At 32.7% G+C, this 22414-nt stretch overlaps 1 protein-coding gene across 5 annotated transcripts in view; it reads left to right on the top strand.

Moving 5' to 3' along the window:
- The window catches only part of LOC106707921 (MAP7 domain-containing protein 2), a 41199-nt gene extending 22554 nt beyond the window's left edge, over positions 1-18645 (top strand). For 2 of the 5 annotated variants that reach the window (XM_045682130.1, XM_045682125.1), the window contains 16 exons: positions 498-536; positions 3887-3981; positions 6527-6706; positions 8850-8990; positions 9375-9521; positions 9890-10002; positions 10137-10208; positions 10540-10644; positions 11033-11267; positions 11758-11872; positions 12577-12715; positions 13539-13748; positions 14686-14935; positions 15792-15964; positions 17468-17572; positions 18192-18645. In XM_045682130.1, coding sequence (XP_045538086.1) covers positions 498-536; positions 3887-3981; positions 6527-6706; positions 8850-8990; positions 9375-9521; positions 9890-10002; positions 10137-10208; positions 10540-10644; positions 11033-11267; positions 11758-11872; positions 12577-12715; positions 13539-13748; positions 14686-14935; positions 15792-15964; positions 17468-17572; positions 18192-18467 — 2395 coding nt within the window. In that variant the 3' untranslated portion in view covers positions 18468-18645. The remainder of the gene's footprint in view (positions 1-497; positions 537-3886; positions 3982-6526; positions 6707-8849; positions 8991-9374; positions 9522-9889; positions 10003-10136; positions 10209-10539; positions 10645-11032; positions 11268-11757; positions 11873-12576; positions 12716-13538; positions 13749-14685; positions 14936-15791; positions 15965-17467; positions 17573-18191) is intronic. The other 3 variants (XM_045682128.1, XM_045682129.1, XM_045682131.1) reach the window with 3 other exon arrangements.
- The last annotated feature ends 3769 nt before the right edge of the window (positions 18646-22414 follow it).

Here is a 22414-nt window from a genome sequence, read left to right as displayed (position 1 = left end):
TTCTGTAGATAATTATTTTTTATTTTTATCATACTGTTGTTAATTTTGTGTAAAATGTGAATTTTCATATGTTTTTAATAACTGTGTACAACAGACGTAATGAGAGAAAATACTTTTATTTTCTTAAATTAGCTTCGCTTGTTTTTATATAAATTATAGGTGTTGGTCCTTCATTTTTTTTTTCTAAAGGATTTTCATAAGCCACGCGAATAGTTTTATTAAATATTTTATGGAAAATACAACATATTTAAATTCTCAGAAAATTAGGACACTTGAAAAATTTAATAAAAAGTATTTAAAAAAGTGTTTTAGTGCTTGGCGTATGGAAATCTTTTTTTTTTGTTTTTTATGTGATTAGAAGCGATATGCTCGTAAAAGGTGGGGGTTCATTCTTCAAGCCATTCGACTACGAAGAATATTGTCACCCCCCATATATTTTGGCACATTTTTACTGAGCAGCACTAATTTTGTTTTTTTTTTATTTCTCCAACCACCAGTACCAACCCACTCGATCAGATGAGCTTTTTTGAGTCGCTGTAAGCAATTTAAAGTTTTTTTTTATGTATTGTTTTTTTTTATTTTTTTTGTTTAGTTTGTCGTATTAACATTAAAAATTATACTTTTTTTTAATAATCAAAGTTTTAGAGGTGTGTATTCACTAGAGCGTTTGTTCTGCATCATTTTTTTTTTTTGTTTTTAATCGTTTCTCTCCTCCTTTATGTTTTCTTGTTTATGTTTATAATGTTTTGAAAAAGACAGTTTGAATTAAAAATCAGCTAAACTCTATTTAAATGAACCGCTCTAGTGTTTATGCAACTTTATGTTGAACACCAGTAATTTTGTAGAATACAGTTGATTAGTTTTGCTTTGTGTTTTGAAGGATGCGCATGAGTTTGAATGACGTAAGTAATTAGTAGCTACATAGAGTAGGTAATGCATGCAACTAGTCTTAAATATTTTGTACTTTTATTTAATTTTTTTTTTGTGTATGTTCTATGTTTTGTACTATGTTGTATATTTTCTCATAAAACTAAATAAATAAGTAAAACATACTAGCTTTTTTCCCGCGACTGCGTCCGAGCAATTTAAATAAAACTTGTTAGGTAGCCTATGTATTATTCCAGATTATTTTCTATATCTGTGCCAAATTTCATCGGATTCGTTCATCTGTTCTGGAGATACCTTCTAATAGTCATCCATCTGTCGATCCAAACATTCTCATTTATATTTATATAGTACTAGCTTTTACCCGCGACTTCGTCCGCGCGGAATAAAAAAAATGCACACAAGATTAAAAAAAAAGTTCCTATGCCCGTCGCCTAGTTCTAAGCTACCTCCCCATCAATTTTCAGCTAAATCAGTTCGATCGATCGTGAGGCATAAATAGTGTAACTAACACGACTTTCTTTTATATATATATAGATTAGTAAGATTTTTGCGTTTTATCTACTAAACAAAAATATTTTGCTCTAAACTTTGATGTCTACTCTGTGGTCGTTTTGAGACCTTTTCCTCTGCTTTAAAATACTTTTGGGGTAACTTTATTGCAGACTAGACTCGATTAGCTATTATTAAACGATTTAACGTTATGTGCCATTTTCTTTTCATAGATTTGACGGATGATTGTAAACTTTTTATTACATTAGTCGCGTGTTCTAACACGGAAATCGAACGTACGTTAGTATACCGCTGAACGTCATGTCCTAAAATGTAACTGATCTGCTATTGGAATTTAATCTTTATCAACAAACATTACGGTCTATATTGTAATGCAAGGCTTAAAGGTTCGTTTCCATTGCAGTGTTTGTACCGTTTAATATCCGTACCTGTAGTCTTAGTCACGGCCACAGACTAACTAAACATTAGAGATTTCATATAAAAATCAGTTGATTTGCTGTTAATCATTAAAACTATTGAGCAGACGTAGCTCGTCATTGACCTTGCCTTTTTTATTCAAATTGCTATAACTGCAATTGTTATATCTAAAGAAAAATTGTCGACTTTTTTGAAACACCATTTACATCTTGTTAGCTACACGATTTGTATAAAAGACTACATTACATTATTAAAATGGTTTAAATGTTCCCTCTAAACATAACTACTCTGTGCCATGGCTCGCAGGACATTGCAAACCATAGTCCGTGAATACTCAATTACGCCGCGATCGCTGCGACCCAAATAGCTCCTCCAGCCGAGAAATGCAAGCTGAGCTGCTTTTATATATAAATAGGATAATAAATCTAGATAACTAGTAAATTTCAGACATTCCTGGTTGTAAATAAACATATTATGCTTTGTGTTATAGGGATTTGATTATTTAAAGATCGCAAAGAGATAGCAAAGGTAAAAAGGAAAGAGGTTTAATATTTACATACAAATCGTTTAATATTTCGATATGTTTTTTTTTTTTTTTTTTTAAAAAAAACAGCTTTGAAGAAGTAAAAAAGTTGCTAAATGTCATATTTACTTTTAAAAATCAAACTTGTACAAAACATAAATTGATCTAGACTCATAAGTAATTAATTGTTACTCAAATCTTGAATATCTTAGCAAACAAAACTCTTCAAACGCAACAAATAGTCTTCATATAATGTATACGTGTTGCAAAAAATATAATTTTGTTATTCAATCGTTAACATAATACCTGTTTTGAAACTTATCTGTTATATATTACTTTTTATCACAACGTTCTGGATTAAGATTAGATATAAAAGTAATAATCGATAGTAACACGTGGAATTTTTTTTGGCACGGAAGCCATTTTTAAACAAAGGGATCTTATTTATTTAATTCTGATATTATCTTTCCGCCTTCAGATTGTAAGATTTACAAATTGACACATTTTGATAATCATTTTTAACAACACGTCTACCATTTTGGTTTTAATGATGACTTTAAAAAAATTAAACGTTGCTTTTTCTCCGTAGTAAATTAAAAATATAAAACATAGATTAGCTACCACTGCAGAGTGGATAATAGGCATAAATAATTTGGCACGCGTGAATAATTATAGTCCAGTGGCGCAATGCAGTGTCGCCGTTAAGCTCTCAAGCCTATTCTATATTAACTGCACTGTGACTATGTAGTGGTGGACTGTATAGGTATCGATAGTTTGATAGTGTTTTTAAACATATCGATAGATTTATGCATGGATGTTTGTTGGTAGATATCTCCAGAACGGCTCAACGGATCTGGATGAACACATACTTATTAAGTTTTTTTTTTAAATTCCGGAGGGACGGAGTCGCGGGCGATAGCTAGTTCAGTATAACTATATTTTAATAAAAATGGTGACTAAAAATTTTGTAATGCTTAATTCACTAGTTCGGTCTAAAGACTTGATGACGTAATCTTCCTTCCGATGTTACACCAGCCAGCATTGTCTCCGAGAAACAATGACCACAAATCACCGGTTATGGGGTTATGCCGCCGTAAATTTTTGCGATTTGGTCACATTTGCATACTAAACTACTATTTTGGAAAACAAATCAAGGATTTTGGAAAACCAACGTAAATCGAACTTAAAGAAATCTAATTCGCTTTTTTTTATAATAAATGGTATATGGTTTTTTGGGCATTATTGTTTGAATCGATACAATTTTTGCATGATTCTTGTTGAAAACTATTTTTTTTTCTGCCTTTTTTACACGCTTATAATCTATTTAATGCCAAAAATCTGATTATTTGGACATCTCTGAACTAATTTTTCTTTTTTTTTAGATATCAATTGCATTTGTGTGCAACCAGTATTATATGCACATACAATTTGTTCTATTTTTAATTATATTTTACTCTCGCATTTCGAATTTGTGATCGGGAATGAAAACTAACCCTTATGACTTGTGTTTTCAATACAAATTATTAATATAATCGCTTGACGTTTCAGGGCGGCATCAACGACTAATGTGATGTTCGCGTCTGCGCCGCTCACGAGACGAGCGTCGGCGTTACACCTCGATACCTCAGATACAGATAATAAAGGTCAGTTAAATAATTAAAATCGCTTCCCACTTTAGATATCAGCAAACTGAACATATGCACTTTAATTTAGCGTTTGTACGTTGCTATGACAAATTGACTGTGCAGTTTTTTACCTTCAACCTAATACAGGTATACATATTCTTTGAGAAACTTTATTAAAGGTTGACCCACTAAAGTCCACCTTTAGGTAAAGGTGTAAACACTTTTCACCTCCAATTGGTGAGGTCACGGATTATTCTTACAAGGAATGCGTAGGGGAAGACACTCTAACCAATGACTAGGGAAGAGAGAGTTAATACCAACCTATCTTTAACTTTGAATGGATATCAGATATCCATGGGGAAGAAATCCATATTGATTCATCTACCCACTTATGGATATCTATACACAACAACAGACTTTTTGTCAACAAATAATAGGTAAAGATTTTCTCTTTTGTGTAAGAAAGGTCATTGCTAACGACTACGCCTTTACTGTCTTATATATATAACTTTTGCTTGTTTTTCACCTATTGAGCCATTTTCGATCTTATTGATGTGGGATAAGGTTACTTTTAGCTTCTCTTATAGTTTCAGTATACATTCAGCTGGTTTCTCTAGTCTAAGTAGTTTCTCATTGCCATTTATTGTATTATTATACTTGAAAATATACTACGCTTTACGCTTCTTGATACTGTGAAGATTAGATTATATCTTGAATTTAATGGAGTAAAAGTGAATCTATATAGAGACGGATAATTAGTATGTAAGTAATTACTTCAAATAATCTTAAACCTATATCGTTAAATCTCTTCGTAATTTACAACAAAATAGATCTAAATATTTTAAGAAATACGGTTTTAGTTTGTCGGTTCTATGACGATTAGTTTGACAACTTATGCCTATGTAGTATAATTTTTTTTGTATAGAAGTTATATCGTACTTAATTGACATGTGAACACAACGAAGAATTACAAATCAACTAAAATTAGTCTTGAAAAAATAATTAAATAAATGAAATTTTAAAAAAAATAGGTAGCTTTATTACTTTTTTATTTTCTATTATAATTATTTGGGCTATGTATCTCACAAGTAATACCTTTTTTTTTTGTTCCTCAACACTCTTAAATTTTTAATCTTTGATTTTGAAAAATAAATTACGAATAAAATAAAAATTAAAAAAGTTATCGAATAGAAATTCTGTGTTTATAACAATCGAAAATTGAATAGATTCATAACTGATTTCATCCAACCCCATACTCTATTTCTCTCTATTCAAATTGTCAAACTAATCTTCATAAAACGTATGTATGATAGCAAAAATTCAGTCGACTTAAATGTCTTTTTTTTATTTGTTACCCGCTGCTAAGGACTCATGTTCACAAGCTACTGTAAGTAAATATTTTTATCTAAGTAGGCTTCACTATACAAACACTCGTACAAAAAATATCATCCCTGTCAATCTCTTTAAAAAAAAATAAGATAATATATTGCATTTGTATGGAAGTTTTGTACAATCTAATATAAATACCAACAAATATGTCATTTGGTGAAATTAAGAAAATATAATAGTTAAAGATTTACAACAAAATTTTTGTCTCGGAATAAATAAAAGGAAATTTAAATTTTTCATTAATTATGTGTGAACGTACAAAATTTGTGTATGCAAATTATATGATTTTATTTACTAAACCAGTCTAGAACCATCTGTTTAAATTATACGTCATGAAGTGTACACAACGAATGCCTGTTAATATCTTGAGAGTAAAGAAAATGTTAGCACTTGGGGCATAATCTCTACTGGCCTTGCATTGGATTACTTGAAAACACAATTGATAAGCGAATATAACTCTTAATACCACTGCTTAAGACATTCATATTCGTAAAAGTGCAGTCAAGAAAACTAAGCCGATGTAAAAGGTGCAAATTCGAATGCAAAGGAAAATAGTCTTTATGAATATAGAAGTAAGAGTAATGTATTTGTATGTTTTTGTAATTTGAAAGGATTCAATAATGTCATCTGCGATTACAAGCTGTTTTAAACGATGGCATACATTACTGGACAATTGTAAAAAAAATAATATATATAGATCGACAAGGCTACGGTGGGCATAAGTCAAAATAAGTTATGACAGCTCCCTAGCGCAAAATCCTCTGTATTGTAGCTGTCATGTCATTTTTTCTTTTATGTAATTTTCTATGTCTAAGTAGGTTTTATATTATGACAGAACCAACCGCGATAGCAGCGCCCCTCTCACCGGTTCTTATCCTTGTTTGACTATAGACTTTGACCACAAGTGTGAATACGGATACTGACGGCTATATATAGATAAGGATAGGTAAGGAAAGGAAGGGAGATAAATAATCTTTATTCTAACTCATGTAAATGTTGATTTCCATAGCTAAAGGACCAGTATTAAAAATATTATTATCTATAATTTCTCTAAAGAGAACTAAGGGTGTGACAATATATGTTGGTATAAGTGTTGCGGTAGTGAAAGCCGACGGTAATGAAGGACTGAAAGGTTGTAAGAACGATCAGTACACATTGCAACCGGTATCCGCAGACGAACCCGACCGCCAGCCGACAGTTGTATGGTCATCAGTGGCCCGGCGGCGCACCGACCTTGTGCCCACACTGCCGGCCCCGCGCGCGCCAGGTAGGGCCTACTCCATGACGCGTCTGGACAAGCTGCCACGTCTGACGCCCACCTCCTCGCCCTCCATGCACCACCTCAACCGCGCCCGTGAGTACTTTGCAGGTACCGCTATGGCCGCTTGGGTTCGCTGTCGAGCTACCGCATAACTTGGTCAATAACCTCCGGCTCTGCAGTCGGTTAGTGCTCAGTAACGCTTTATAATATTGGAGTTTGTTTTATTGTGCTAAGACGTGTGTAACATTCCAGTTCCATTATACAGTATCATGTATATCATGCCCGTTCGGCTATACCAATGGTCATGTATAACATGCCAGTACGGTTATACCAAGTGTCATGTATATCATGACCGTTCGATTATACCAATGGTCATGTATAACATGCCAGTTCGGTTATACCAAGAGTCATGTTTAACATACCAGTACGGTTATACCAAGAGTCATGTCTAACATACCAGTACGGTTATACCAATTGTCATGTTTAACATGCTTGTACGGTTTTACCAATTGTCATGTTTAACATGCTTGTGCGGTAATACCAAGTGTCATGTATAACATGTCAGTATGGATATACCAGTTGTCATGTACATTCGGGTTCAATTATGCTAAATGTCATGTAAAATGTTGTATGTAAATTTCAATAAATACTAATAATAATAGTCGTTTTAAGTGTAATTTTTTGGTTGGTTTACCTTTACTTCCATAATTGGTAAAGTTTATTAACAAATACTGTTAATCAGTTTTAGATTTAAGTCTTGATTTCTTGTTACCTGACCTAATCCTGTTTTGAGATTAGTTAATTTTTGACTTCACTAGTTATGTATAAATAATTGATATTTTTTATAATATACAATTCAATGTATGAAAAAATTATGTACACTTCTAATAATTTCAAGAATGTGTGAACTCAACTTTGATCTTATTTTCCAATATATCTTCAGTTATTCTAAATTAAATAATGAGTTACGCTGCATTTTATCAAAATTAGAGAAAAGAAAATCATTATCTTCCTTAACCTTGTCCCACTTACGTAGAGTGCACCAGGTTTCCGTCTTCCGAATCAATCTGTCTGCTGTCATCTTAATTTTCACCCCCTTCTTGATTGAATTCGAGAAAAGAAAGTATTCCTTATTTATTAAATACTATATTTGGATGCTAATTTTGTACAGATTTTTGAGTGAAATAGGCTTATTGCATTTTCAGTGTGTTTTTTTTTATATATGTACTCATATATTAAGTGTGTTTTATAAAAAGGTTTATTACTCGTGTTTTACAAATAGATTGAGGGCTTTTCTCTTAACTCTAATACATCTCTACTCTAAGGAATCTATGGACAACTTTCTTGAACAACGAGGATGTATTTTCGGGTACTTTTTACTTATTACTTTATTTTAAAGAGAAATATGCAAATTGCCAGTTTTTTTATTTAATTTTCTAGAATCTATATAATTTTGTATATTTCTTTTTAAATTTTCTTTCATCGCTTGTGCAGTTGACTTTTTCAAGTCTAAAGGTGAGTGGAAATACTAATATCAATAAATAACTCTTTTTTTTTTTTAGTTTTAAGAAGACATTCGTGCAATTTAACTGTCATTTAAATTTCATATATTCTTTTTAAAAACCGCACCTGCTTTTTTATATGGGTTTTCATGGATTTATTTCTTACGCAATTACGCTTTTTCGCCTTATTTCACTTGTTTTATGTTTTTTTCTATACTTTAAGTACATTTTATTCAATATTTCATATAGAGAACATACTTTAGAAAAAAAAACAATTTAAAAGCAATACTTAGACCAATGTCATTTAAGTTACATTTCATCAACACCGTATATAGGTAAGTAATCAATATACCATAAACAAAGTGGATACGAAGAGATATACTGAGATATAAGTCAATAGATTGGTATATATAACTAGGAAAAAGTAGGATACAAGTGGGATGCAGTAGAATACAAGTGAGATACTGTAGGATACAAGTGAGATGCAGAAGTATACAAGTGAGATACAGTAGGCTACAAGTGGTATACAGTAGGATACAAGTTTGATACAGTAGAATACATGCGGGGTACAGTAGGATACAAGTGAGATGCAGAAGTATACAAGTGAGATACAGTAGGCTACAATTGAGATACAGTAGGATACATGTGAGATACAGTAGGATACAAGGGGGATACAGTAGGATACAAGTGGGATACAAGGCTATAGAGTAGGATACAAGGGTGGCTGTACACAGAGACGCGGTCCGGGGAGACGACGCCCGGCTCTCGTCCCGGCAGCGCGCTGTCCAATGCGGGCGTGGTGCGGCGCGCCGTCTCCGCCCCGCGCAAACCCCGCCCCGCCTCCATCGCCGGCACCGGCGTCAACACGCCCAGAGGTACGCGCGCACTCACACTCACTTTACACTGTTGATCTCACGTTAATTAAGTCTTACTTTTTCGTATTTATAGTATAGTCCTATGTTTGTTTATAACATTTACATAAAGGGTCGTGCACATTACGAATACTCATTGAACATGTTTATATTCGCTTTAAATGTTGTCGCTGTACGCGCTTTGCTTTTTGTATATAACTTTAATTAGTGTAAGTAAATTTTAAATATGTACACATGAAATAATATTAAGGTTGAAATTGTTGAGAGATTTTAATCCAAGACTTACTATAATTTGAAGCTGTTATCGCCGTTATAAATATTAGTAATGTCTTGTCCAAAATGGAAATGTATAATCTCTACTTACTCCACTGGTGCGTATATGTTCAGGCGGTGGGGACACAGGTGCGAACAGTATCGCGACGACGCCGTCAGTGTCGCGCGACGCGACTACAGTAGCGGGCGGAGACGCGCCGCGGAGACCGCCCACTGCGCGCAAGCCACGCCCACTCTCACTACACGCCTCGCCCCGACCTGGTGAGATGAGTTATCATAGCCTGGTGATGGGCTGATCTAGCCAAAATACATTGTGCTCGTATTTCTTAATGTGAAAATACCATACTTTATCCATACAGTAAAATACAGACTTTCAAAAATCACAGTAAACATTAAAAGATTGGCAAAATGATTTGTTAATTATGAGATGAGAGAAATATTTTGTAAAATGACGTCTTCGAAATCAATATGACAGAAAAGTTATTACAAAATCTTAAGAGTTTTCTTTTATCGTGTCAGAACATCGCAGCATCTTCCATCGTTTTGTCCTATATGTAACATAGCTTCATGTCGAGCTTGGGCAAGTTACAATTAAGTTGTCGGCGGGAAGTTACTGCTGTGTTGTTCAGTTTCAGTGCAGTTAAGTTACAGTTGTACTTGGTCAACAGCGCCCCCCACCACCCCGGGGGAGGGCAAACCGCCGCTGCATAGGAAACCAAAGCCTGCCAAAGAATATGAAAAGGTGATTTTTTTCATGTTTTTTACCTATATTTTTCCATCTTTTAAGACTATTTCAAGGTCTAATATTAATCGTGAATTGTTTGTCCATTTTGTTATGTTTTTGTCAAAGTTTTGTGATTGTTTGTTTGTGTGTAGCGCGGCAAGTCGCAGTCTCCAGGTCGGGCGCTGTCTCCAACACCGCCTCGACACATTGACATTATGGATAAGGTATATGATGTTATTTATCTTACTAATATTATACATGCGAATGTTTGGATGTATGGATGGATGTATGTTTGAAGGTATCTTCGTAACGGCTCAACGGAATTTGATGAAATTTGGCACATATGTAGAACATAGTCTGAAAGTGTATATGTTACTTTTTTATTATTATTATAAAGCCTAACCGAGAATATAAAAATCTTGTTCTGGTGGCACTTCTATCAGTTTTTTTATTACATTAATAATATGCTCAAATTAGTGCGATGTTTTTTTTGGTATATGGCGAGGTTTATTATATTTCTGATCAGACTTTACATATATATATATTGTATTTCAGAGCGTGAGTTCTGACAAGCGTCAGGTGAGCGCCATAGAGGTGACACAGAAGCTGGAAGCCCTGCAGATTGGTGACGTCATCACACAACAAGTACTAGACAATAAGGTCATTTCAGCTTTCTAACTTTGAAATTCTAGTGTCAAAAAACTTACATTGAAATATTATATACAAATGTTTCGTCAAACACACAGTAGTTAACTATAAATGGTAAAAAAAATATAAGGTGACTTTTATCTAATTGAATGTATAGGGTGTCTCAGTAAGAGTGCACTTTTTCATTTCAAAATAATTTCATTTTATATTGAAGTTTGTTGTAAACTTTCTAAGTTTAGAAAAATCATAATTGCTTCTCGTAAACTTACATAGGTTTAAATAAAATCATACTGTCTTCAACTTTCTTAAGTTTTAAAAAATCGTAGATACTCTCTATCGTTTACTTTTCACTGCCAGGTCGTAAATTTTGTCTTAAAAATGATTTTAATTACTATTTCAGGTAAACGAAAACAAAGAACATGTAGAAAGTAAACCGGAACCGAAGCCCGAACAAATTGTAGATGAAAATAAAGAAGATAAACCGATAGAAGTACAGAAGCAAGTCGAAAAGGAAGAACAACGTGAGAAGGAGACATCGCAAGAGAGAAGAGAGGAGAAGAAGGAGCCGACACAGGAAAGAAGAGAAGAGAAGAAGGAGCCCTCTCAAGAGAAGACCGAGGAGAATGAAATGACGGGTAAGCAATTAATGATTTTTTTGTTTTTATTTAACTTCTCGCCAAGCTCTCATTTCTTTTTTCACTTATTTTTTTTTAATTAAAATAATGTTTTTAATGGCCAATACCAACTCTCTGTTAGTATTCAAACTCCTTGAATACCAAAGAGGTTTAATACGTTTTACTTTACTAAACAAATACATTATATAATATTTTCTACTTTTTTAAACCTCTTATAGGTAATAAATGAATACTAAATATAAAATTGCAAGATAGACTAGTGCTAGGTAGGTAGGTCACCCTCGACTTTGACTATGCGGAATTAAAAAAAAAGCCTAAAGCCTGAAAATCTATCCAGCCATTTTGGATTTTATCCGGAACAAACCCGGACTTCAGGACAAACAGACAAAAATATTAAAAAGAAATATGTTTTTTTTTTTAAAGATACTACAGTAATTTTATCTTTTATCTTATAGATGAAATAAGAATGATGTGAATTGTGTGTTTTCAGCATCAATGATGGCGCGTCGCATCACCACGGAGGAGGAGGCGAAGGCGGCGCTCGCGGAGCGCAGGAGACGAGCACGAGAGGAGCTGGAGCGACAGGCCGAGCTGGAGAGGCAGCGGTGAGACAACTTCATCACACTACCACATCTTAACACTATACTAGATGTTGTCACGTGGTGTTATCACATTATATCACTTCATCATCATCACACTACCATAACTTAACACTATACTACATGTTGTCAAGTGTTGTTACCACATCATAGTGCTATTTTTATATTATAAGGTGGCACTTTTATTCAAGTATACATATATTTAGTAACAAAATAAAAACAAACTCAAACAATTTCTTTATACAAACAAAACATAAATTCAAATCCACTTTTTTTTACTAATGATCATCATCACCTCATCGGGTAGGATCGTGGTCAAGTGCTTTCAAAAAGCAACCCTTTTCAAAAAAAAAAAAATGTGAGCCGTCATGGGACACCTGGCAGATGTGAAACATCGCGTGTGTACCTTAGTATAGCGTGGCGACCCGTCGCCACGGCAAGCGTCGCCACGCCAACAATTCGGTTTACAAGTGATCCTATAGATGTTTCACATCAAAAAGAAAAGCTGCCCATAGACATCCGCAATTATAGAACCTACCTTTAATCCACGGAGGAAGGGATGTACAGGAAGTTATATCTACTTCCAAATGGGAAGTAGATTAAAATTAGGCCTGTATACGGAATTACTTCTAATTCACGCATTTCACGGTTTTGGTTTAGTTTTTAACATTTAGTAAAAACATTAAAAACCATATATATTCCTTTTTCAGTCTCCAACGTGAGGCAGAAGAAGAAGCAGAAAGGCAGAGACAAGAAGAAGAGAGACAGAGGAGGGAAGAGGAGGAGGCGCGTGAGTTGGCCGCGTTACAGCGTCGCGTTGAAGAGGAGAAGCTTCGGAAGGCTATCGAAGTAAGTCTTATATTGAATCTTTAACTTTTTTTTTAAATTTCTTTGTCACCTTCTGTAGAATAAACTATTGAACTGAATTTGATAACTAAGGTGTTATTTATATTCACCCATGAAAACAATTAAACGTAACAATAGATATAGAAACAAACTTAATATTCCTTTTTCAACAATGACTCTAGTGACAACCTCACCACATACAATGTTAATTAAAATCTATAACCAATTTACCTAACTACATAAAAGATATACAAAAGATTATTAAATTTATAAAAGAACTCAAAAAATTTCTCATACAAAAAAGTTATTATAGCCTGAACGAATTCTTTAATGATAAAATGTCAAATTAAAATTTATAAAAAAAAATACAAAAAAAAAAGAAAAAAAAGAGTAGGGAAATCATTAAAATTTAGATGTACTGATTGAATATATTTTAAAAGAATGTTAAATTTCGATTTTTAATATAATATTAGCAAAAATAAAATTTTGTTGAAGTATTGTATAATTAGCTTCGTGTTAACTTTCTCTATAGATTTTGAAATTACTAATTATGTAAACTGAAAAATGTTTAATGGAATTTAATTATTATTGTACAAGACTCTGGTATCTACATATATATTGCTATGCCCTTACAGGGTGTTACATGTAAGTTATGATATAATTAATTAATTATATTAAGTACTGTAACATGCAATAAAGAAATAAAAAGAAAAGGTGTCACTCGATTGGTCTTATTTCCTTGAATGTCAGAACTAACAGTGTATTTATTTTTTATTATTATGAAGTAATTAACATTTTTAATTATTTTCCCTTACTTCGTTTTTAGGCGCAACAGGAGTTGGAGCGTCAGGAGGCGGAGAAGAAGGTTCGTGCGGAGGCTGAGCGTGTTGCTCGTCTGAAGGAGGAGGAGGAGAAGCGACGAGCTGCCAATGAGGCCGAGAGGCTGCGGCGTGAGGAAGCTGAACGTGAGGAGAAGGAGCGTCTCGCGAGGAAGCAGCGGGTTGAGGCCATCATGGCGAGGACCAGGCTCCGGAAGGTATACTTGAATTCAATGGATATGAGACATTTATATTACTTTTACACGCGACTCCGTTCGTGTGGAATTAAAATACTTAATAGCCTATGTATTTTTCCATACTATGTTCTATATCTGTGACAATTTTCATCAAGCTTAAGTTTTGGTGTTTTGTGACCAACATCCATCCATTTAAACTTTCGCATTTATAATATTAGTAAGATTAAGTAAGACTGAGTTAAGACTGCAACAAAGTTTGTGGTCTCTGCCTACTCTTCTGTGTTATAGGCGTGATTATGTTGTATGAGAAATTGTATTTTCACATTTCTGTGGTTATTTTAAATCTGTGGATTTATTTTGGAAATTTTATTGTTTGCATTGCATATAACATTCATAAAGATAAAAAATATCTTCTAATATTATAAATAGGAAAGATTTGATTATTTGTTCGCATTAGCTACGAAATTACTGAAACGATTTGAACTATTATTTCAGTGTTGGAAAGCTATACTATGTATGGTTTATAAGCTATATTTATTACTAGATTTTTTTAATTCCTCATGTACGAAGACATAGGCAAGTTCAAGTTGTACAAGTCTGTGATTACAATGTTCCTAAAGTTTACACTGTTTAGGTTTTTATTGTTATAAGTTCTCAATTTTTGTATGAAAAAAAAGAATTGTCTGATATAAAAACAGATTTGAAATCAGATTCCCTCTGGGAGCGTAGGTTCGAATCCTACCGGCAGCGCCATGTCGACAAGGGAGACGTAATAAAGCTGCGACCTTCAGATGCATACTGATTTATTTTTACTTTATTTATAACTACCCTTATAAACAATACCGACAGAGTTGGAATTGGATTGCATTTTTCTCCGTATATTTTGAATTGTACTCTTACAGTAACGGTTGTGAGATTTTACTTTCTTCTCATGAATCCTAAACTATATAACTTACAGCAAGCAGAAGAAGAAAAGAAACAACAAGAGAACAAAGCACAAGTACCTACACAAGCAAGCAATGAACAGTCAAACAACCAGACTAACGAAGTCACACAAGTCACCGAACAAGTCTCACAACCCAGTGAAGTCATCTCACAGTCGAGTGATATCACACAATGTGCAATTTTACAAGACAACAGTGTCATAGAAAGCAAAACAGTAGAACCAGAACAAATCTCACAAGTTCCTGATGTAATTATGCAAGAAAGTAAGTATTTAAATTATTTTATTTTATAATTGTCTAAAGAATGTCAAATAAAGATAATATGTACAGATTAAATTGTTGACAATAACGAATAAAGTCCTTTTTCCTGACATAAATGACAGCACTAAATTTACTAAAGACAGATATAAAAAAAAACATTTTTATAAACAAATTATTCTGTGTATTTTAGTCATAGCAATGATTGTTGAAAAATTACATTAAAATAAATCAAAATTAAGTTATTTTTTTTAAGATAGTTTATAAGTTCAAATCAAAAAATCTGAAAAAATTATTAATTATATTTTTATTTATAAATAAAAGAAAATGAAAACAAAGAATATTTATTATTGTTATACTAGCTTTTACCCGCGACTCCGTCCGCGCGGAATAAAAAAAATGCACACAAGATAAAAAAAGTTCCTATGTCCGTCTCCTAGTTCTAAGCTACCTCCCCATCAATTTTCAGCTAAATCAGTTCGACCGATCTTGAGTTATAAATAGTGTAACTAACATTACTTTCTTATATATAAATATATATATATATATATACAGTCAAAACCGTTTATGGCGACATCGTTTAGAACAACATACCGGTTAAATTGACCAAAATCAAAGGTCCTGGCTGAATGTTATATACATATCTTTCCTATTAATACCTGTCACCGGTTGTTACAACTATCGGTTTTTACGACTCAATATGAGTAGTCCCTTCGATGTCGTTATAACAGATTTTGACTGTATATATATATATATTTATCATTTATAAATAAAATAAAAAAACAAGATTTTTATAATTATTTTATTGTCATATTTTTCATTTATAAATAAAATTTAAAAATGAATTATGAACTGGTACCAGGTGTGAGCAGTGGTACACAGGGGCACGTAAACATCAGCGTGCCGCCGCCGCAGCACGAGCAGCGCAGCAGTGAGGAGCACGTGCCCGTCGCGCAGGGAGTGTCTGTGCACGTGCCCGCAGACAACGGCAACAGGGTGTACACACACGACCTGCTGCAGCTCGCCTCTACTCAGGTATAGTTCCACACAGGAGTTAACTGCTGACATAATTTAATACAAACATTCGAGTGTTGGTGGCTCAGTGGTTAAGCACATGACTTGCAATCTGCAGGTCCTGGGTTCGAATCCCACCATGTACCAATGAGTTTTTCGATTTACATATGTACATTTATCCGACGTTCCTACGGTGAAGGAAAACATCATGATGCTGCACATATCTGAGAAGAAATTCAATGATATTTGTGAAGTCAAACCGCACTTTGACCAACGTGTTTGACTATGTCCTAGTCACCCCTAACTTGGGGTAGACTCCGAGCCCCTCAGTAGGGAAGTATTCTTCGCGGAATTACTTATTCACGGTTAAAAGAGGTTTAGGCTAAGCGCTATCTGCGCTCGGCCACCTCAAGCCCGGTGAAACTGTAAATGCCTCATCAAGGCAAACAGTGACTAATCAGTCACAAAAAAAATCTTCATGCCTATCTTATGTGTCCTATTTACCCGACCGATTGTAACAGCAGCCAATGTTTGCTACAGTTTGAAGTATCTGGTTGATATATGACAGACTGTAAAGCAATTTTAGATTAGTTTCTAAACTGAGATTTGCATTTTAAAATTGAGTAGCGTCGCAACTAAGCTTTCTCAATATTATATACATAAGAGCTTTAAAAATACTTGTAAATTTCTGGTCCTTTAAGTAGTGATGCAACGGATGTCTGTTTCCGTTTCCGCAAGTGCGGAAGTTCCGCGTGCTTTTCAACATCCGTTTCTGCTTCTGTTTCCGCAACTTTTATAACGGAGATAAAACGGAACTTTACGACGACTGAGAGATCCAAATGCGCGGCGCGAGACGCGCAGTCCGTGCGCGGCCTTTCGGCACTTGTCGCATTTGTTTGTTTACGTACTATTTTGTGAATTTAAGCGCGTAATATTTTCTGCTGCTGTTTGAAACAATCAGTTTCTCTTGCTGGAGTAAACTGTCTAGTTGTTGTCCATATATAATTTGACAACTGGCAAAATGTGACTATTTCATACGTACGAGTTATTAAATGTACTTTTGAATAAGTGATAACCATGTAATATATCATCATCATTACGTAGTTAGAAATATATTTGTCGTTTGTCAATACGAGTGGTTTGGCGAACTTTAATTTGTAAATAGTGTAATTTTGTTTCCTGAAAATAAATTTTAAAAAAACGCGTATTTTAACTTATAGCAGCGCAGTAAAAATACATACATTGAAGGCTAAAGGACATCGATATCCAATGCCTTAATAAATTAAAAACGAATACAAACTGTTTTTACCGAAAAAAATATTTTTGTAAATATGTTTTTTATTATTATTTACACTTCTGTTTCCGCATCCGTTTCCGTTTCCGTTTCTGCTAAAATTTATTTTTGACATCTGTTTCCGTTTCTGGTTCCGGTAAGACACTTCCGTTGCATCACTACCTTTAAGTCTGATAATTATTTCTCGAAACGTAATATCGATTATTATTAGTGGTAATTGTATTTTACAGCAAGATAGTTTGAAGTCAGAGAGTGAGATAGAGCAAGCTGTTCCCGCGACCGTCAACAACGGCAACGTCACTGCCGACCTGTTGGGAATGTCCGACACAACTGATGTGAGTTAGATATTGAAATATGTCATACTAGCTGTCGCCCGCGACTCAGTCCGCGCTGAATTTAAAAAGAAAACATCATAAGTAGCCTATGTGTTCTTGTAGACTATGTTCTACGTCTATGCCAAATTTCATCAAGATCTGTTGAGCAGTTCCGGAGATACCTTCATACAAATATCCATCCATCCAAACATTTGTATTTGTAATATTAGTAAGATAAAAGAAACAGTAAAATAATTAAATGTACAATCAGGGAATCTGACAGTGTTATTATACTAGACTAATTGCTTTTTATTTTTATCCCTTTTTATAGTATCGTTTGCGTAACTCACTGCTACCTTATTGATTATTTTTAAGAAGAGGGGTATTTGTCTTGTAAGGAACAAGGCAATTTTTCTGTAAGTGGAACACCGCGGATTTCCTTGACTGTACCCATAATTAATTTCAGCCACTTCTAATATTTGCTTTACCAAGTTTGAAAAGTAGGAATGATTTTAAACGTAATTGAAGACCAAAATACAATTTTATTTCTTTATTTTCTCATAATACCTTCAATTTTGCTTTTAGTATTTACAAATGAATGTTAATTTTAATCGCAATTTATATCTTTATTTGTTAACAGAACAAGGACACTTCTGAAACGCAGTCGACGACCGTCACTACCAAACAGAATGATAACACCCCATTACCTTCCAACAATGGTAACCAACACATTGGTCACATATCGGCCAACTTTATACAAAACGAGCGCACGTTGGCCGAACACGACCAACATGCACAGCAAGTTGGACAAATCAAATTGGCCGATATGCCCAAGCTGTTGGACGACGACTTCACCACGCACAACGGCCACAGTGCGACGCACGGCCACCCGCTAACGTTGCAAAATGCAATCTAATACAAGCGATTTAAGGTTGAATATTGAATGGTTTTCATAGTGTATATATTGGCTGGACGTGTCGAAGTCGAAGCGATTTTGAACTCTATGCTCTTTGGGAGAAAGTTGGATTTTGAATAATATTGTAGTATTACAATTTTTTTTATATTGACAATGAATTCTAAACGAATGATTCTAAAATTGACGTTTTTTAATTAAAATTATTTGCAAGAAATTGTCCGTTGGTTATTTTTTTGACTATGAAGTTGGTATTTTTCTAATTTTTTTTTTTATGAAGTGTCCAAATTTTTAACTAGGAATAAAGATAAAGGGGAATAAGGGAAAGTACCTTAAAATGGTTGTGTGTGGTTGTTTTTTTTTTTTTGTTGAATATTTTGTATATAAAATGACCCAACAGCCAATATGTATGCATTGGGAACTTACGCATGTACGTACTACTCTTTCACTCATAGGTGAATACAGCAAGAGTGAACGAGACGGTAGATTTCATTCAAATTTCAAAGATACTTGAATGAGATTGCATTGAACGTTGTTGTGCGGGTTTTTTTAATATAAATTATGTAATTAATCGATTAATGCATTTATTCACGATTTTACGACAATTAAACATGTGTTACGCAGTCATATTGTCAACTTCGATAATTGAAAATTTTTTTTTTAGGTAAAAAATTTTGAGAATAACAACATAGACAAAGTTTTATAAACAAAATTCAATTGTCTAATAATTTAGTATTTTTAGTGTTTAATTGTGTATTTTATTGCATTATATATTTATATTAATATTTTTTCATTTTTGCATAATAACATCCATCTTTGTGTGTTTAAAGTTGTATTGACAAATATTGGTTATCCCGTTCATTTTTATTGGAAAAAACAGAGACAAATATATATATTGGTCCTTCTATTCGGATAATTGTATTAACCTCTATATAGTTCTATTTTCATATATTACGTACATTGACAATGTTCAATTTTTTTTTTTAATTTTTGCATTATTTTTTTATCTATGAAACTTTGTCTATGGTCTATTCGGAATATTTGAACTATACTTTTTCTTTCATTTATATTCATTACTAGGTTGTGTATAGACGACTGCGATTCAGTTAAATTGTAAGTTTTATTTATTGTGATTTTTATTATTAAATAATAAATCTGCTTTTTACCGCTTCATTGAAATCAAAGATGGCTGTAACTTGAAAGCGACTTATGGAAAGGCTGATGAGAACAGAACATGAAATATTTAATTCCAAAACATATCCTTTAATAAATAAAATCGTAATTTCAAATATAATACGAAATCGTTAAACATTTTTTTTTTTTAAGAAAACATTTTGACATATTTCGGTAACGTTGTAATAATTGATTTTTATATTTTGTTTGTTTTAAATTACATTTCTCATGAATTAAAATTTCATTATTACTGTAATTAATATTAGAATTTTTTTAATGAATTTTAAACAAAAAAAAATTATTTTTTTTTGGTTATTTTTTATGATTTTTTTTTTATTACAACGTTACCAAAATCGATAAATTAATTCCCTAAAAGTCTTAGATTGTTCTTTTAGATTCGACTGTTAGTACTTTAATAAATTAAAAAAAAAAACTAATTGAAAATAATAATAATTAAAATTTTCTAAATAATACATGATGCTTTTAAATTCGCCAGAAAAAAATATAATCAATGAATCAAAATGTACGTAAAGTTTTGATTTTGGATCTAATTTTAACATTCTGATGTTTTGACTGGGTTTTGACATTTCTGTTGCCATCTCTTTCGTTCTCTTTGAAAAAATAGAGACGGCGATATTTTGTGAATCGTGTGACGTCATCAAAACCACAGACCCGGCTATGGATTATTAATATTGCTTAAAGAAATAAATAATAATAATATTAATTAATTATAAGTTATTTAAAAACGACATGCATAAACAATTTTTGTAATATAAGTAGTTAGCTTTGAAAAAAAATATATAATCTATTCTATTATCTTTTTTTTTTTTTGTAATAACGAAAATTGTGCCTCCTTTTTAGTACTCCTCAGTGTTTTGCGATTTTTTTTTATTGTATTTAAAAATTTGGTTTATCTGGGGGAATACTTTGTAATCGTTCTTGCTCCGGATAAAATGTGCTTTGCGTTTGTAAACGTTTCATCGAATTATATATTTTGAATAGTTTTGTATAAATTTTAAATTTTTTTCCTAGTGGAAATTAATATTTTTTTTAACTTGTCAAGTTAAATTAATTTATCTTATATTTTCATTTGATGTATAAATTGATCAAGTTTGTTAATAAATTTAATTTCAAAATGGCGCCATTTTTTGACAGATGGTTGTATTGTTGATTTGCAGCATTTTTTTTTTCAAGTATAATTGAAACTGTAAAAAATTAAAAAAAACACTAAAAATATAACCGGGTTATTTGTATTCAATTTTTTTCAGTCTTGCGATAGTTTTTTTTTTGTTAGTAAACAATTGAACCGTCCGATTTTAGTGCGATTTTCGGACAATATATTCATATTCCTAAATTGCTGTAACTAGTTAGTCTGTTCGTTTAGCGTTTTGCTTGTATAGATTTTCTAGTACTTTTTTTTCCAAAGCACATACTGTTTGAAAGAGTAAAAGGAGTGTGGTATGAATTTCTTAGCTTGTGTATAATTTTTTTTTTTATATTCGCTGATCCATTTTTAATATTTTCCTTTATTAAATAAATCATGTTTAAAATCGACGGCCTTTTGGAGATTTTGAAGGTTTTTTTTGTTATGAAACATTTCGTTTTATTTAATCGACTAATGCGGAACTTATGTGACAGGTTTTTTTTTTAATTTAATTATGTATGCATACATATGAGTTAATTACCAAAAATTATTGGTATGCATCGTTTTATTTAGATATTTAATGTTTCGCATTACATGGTTGTAGGTCATTTTGTAGAATAAAACCAAGATGGCGTCCTGTCATATAAGTTCCCGCCACGGTTCCGCGCGTTCGGCGTTTGTTAGCTGTCATTGTAACGAGCATTGTATGTATTTATATATATCTAACATTGAGACATGGCTTCTATGTACGTTCTATATTATGTTAGCAATCGATGGATTTATAAGGAGAAAGTTTTAATAAAAAATATGAAATTTATATGGAGGTTTTATTTCATAAATTACGTTAAATAGTTGTTCCTTATTCATTTAATATATTCTAGCTTGACATTGTCTTGTGACAATTGCGTGTTACTTAACGCCACGTGCCCGCCAATTCTTGTATGTCAAAACATTCTGGTTATTCACAAGTCACAAGGAAGGTTAGTCCAAAAATTGAATGTTACACATTACAACTCTTATTTTCTTTAAATTTTTGTATTTAGTACTATCAAGGAATATGACGGTATTTCATCTTAAAAGCGACAGTAAATTTAACGTTTCATAAGCACTGAAAGACATTGACCGATACTAAAAGTAGTATATGACTAATTGCTTTTTACTCTGATGACGTCGTTTGCGTCACCAAGTTTGTATCCTTGCAAGTAACAAAACAATTCTGTAAATGCAACACTGCGAAAGGACGTGACTGTACATCGGTAATAAAATCTGACGCAAATATTGTGAATGTAGAAGTTGTATCAAATAAAACTCTTTTAAATTGACACTTGCCTTTATTAAATAATTATTACATTTAAACTTTATTAGATACAATTACTATGGTACATCGATAACATTTTGCCAGCCCTTACAAAATGTATCCACGTAATTAAATGTATGGATTTAAAATAATACAATACCCGTGGGTTTTTGAGACCAAGATCCCCGTTTAAAACATTTCCATCTCTGGTTTGTTAAAGATAATGACCTGTCATCCCTGGATGACGATGTGTTTTATGCAGACTTTTTGGTCTCAGAAACCAACGGTTAAAGAAGTACTGAATAAAAGACGAAGCATAGATAGTAATAAACCTAG

Source organism: Papilio machaon, chromosome 18 (genome assembly GCF_912999745.1).
Source record: "Papilio machaon chromosome 18, ilPapMach1.1, whole genome shotgun sequence".
In the NCBI taxonomy this organism is placed as follows: Eukaryota; Metazoa; Arthropoda; class Insecta; order Lepidoptera; family Papilionidae; genus Papilio; species Papilio machaon.
This window is presented reverse-complemented; position numbering and strand designations above follow the sequence as displayed.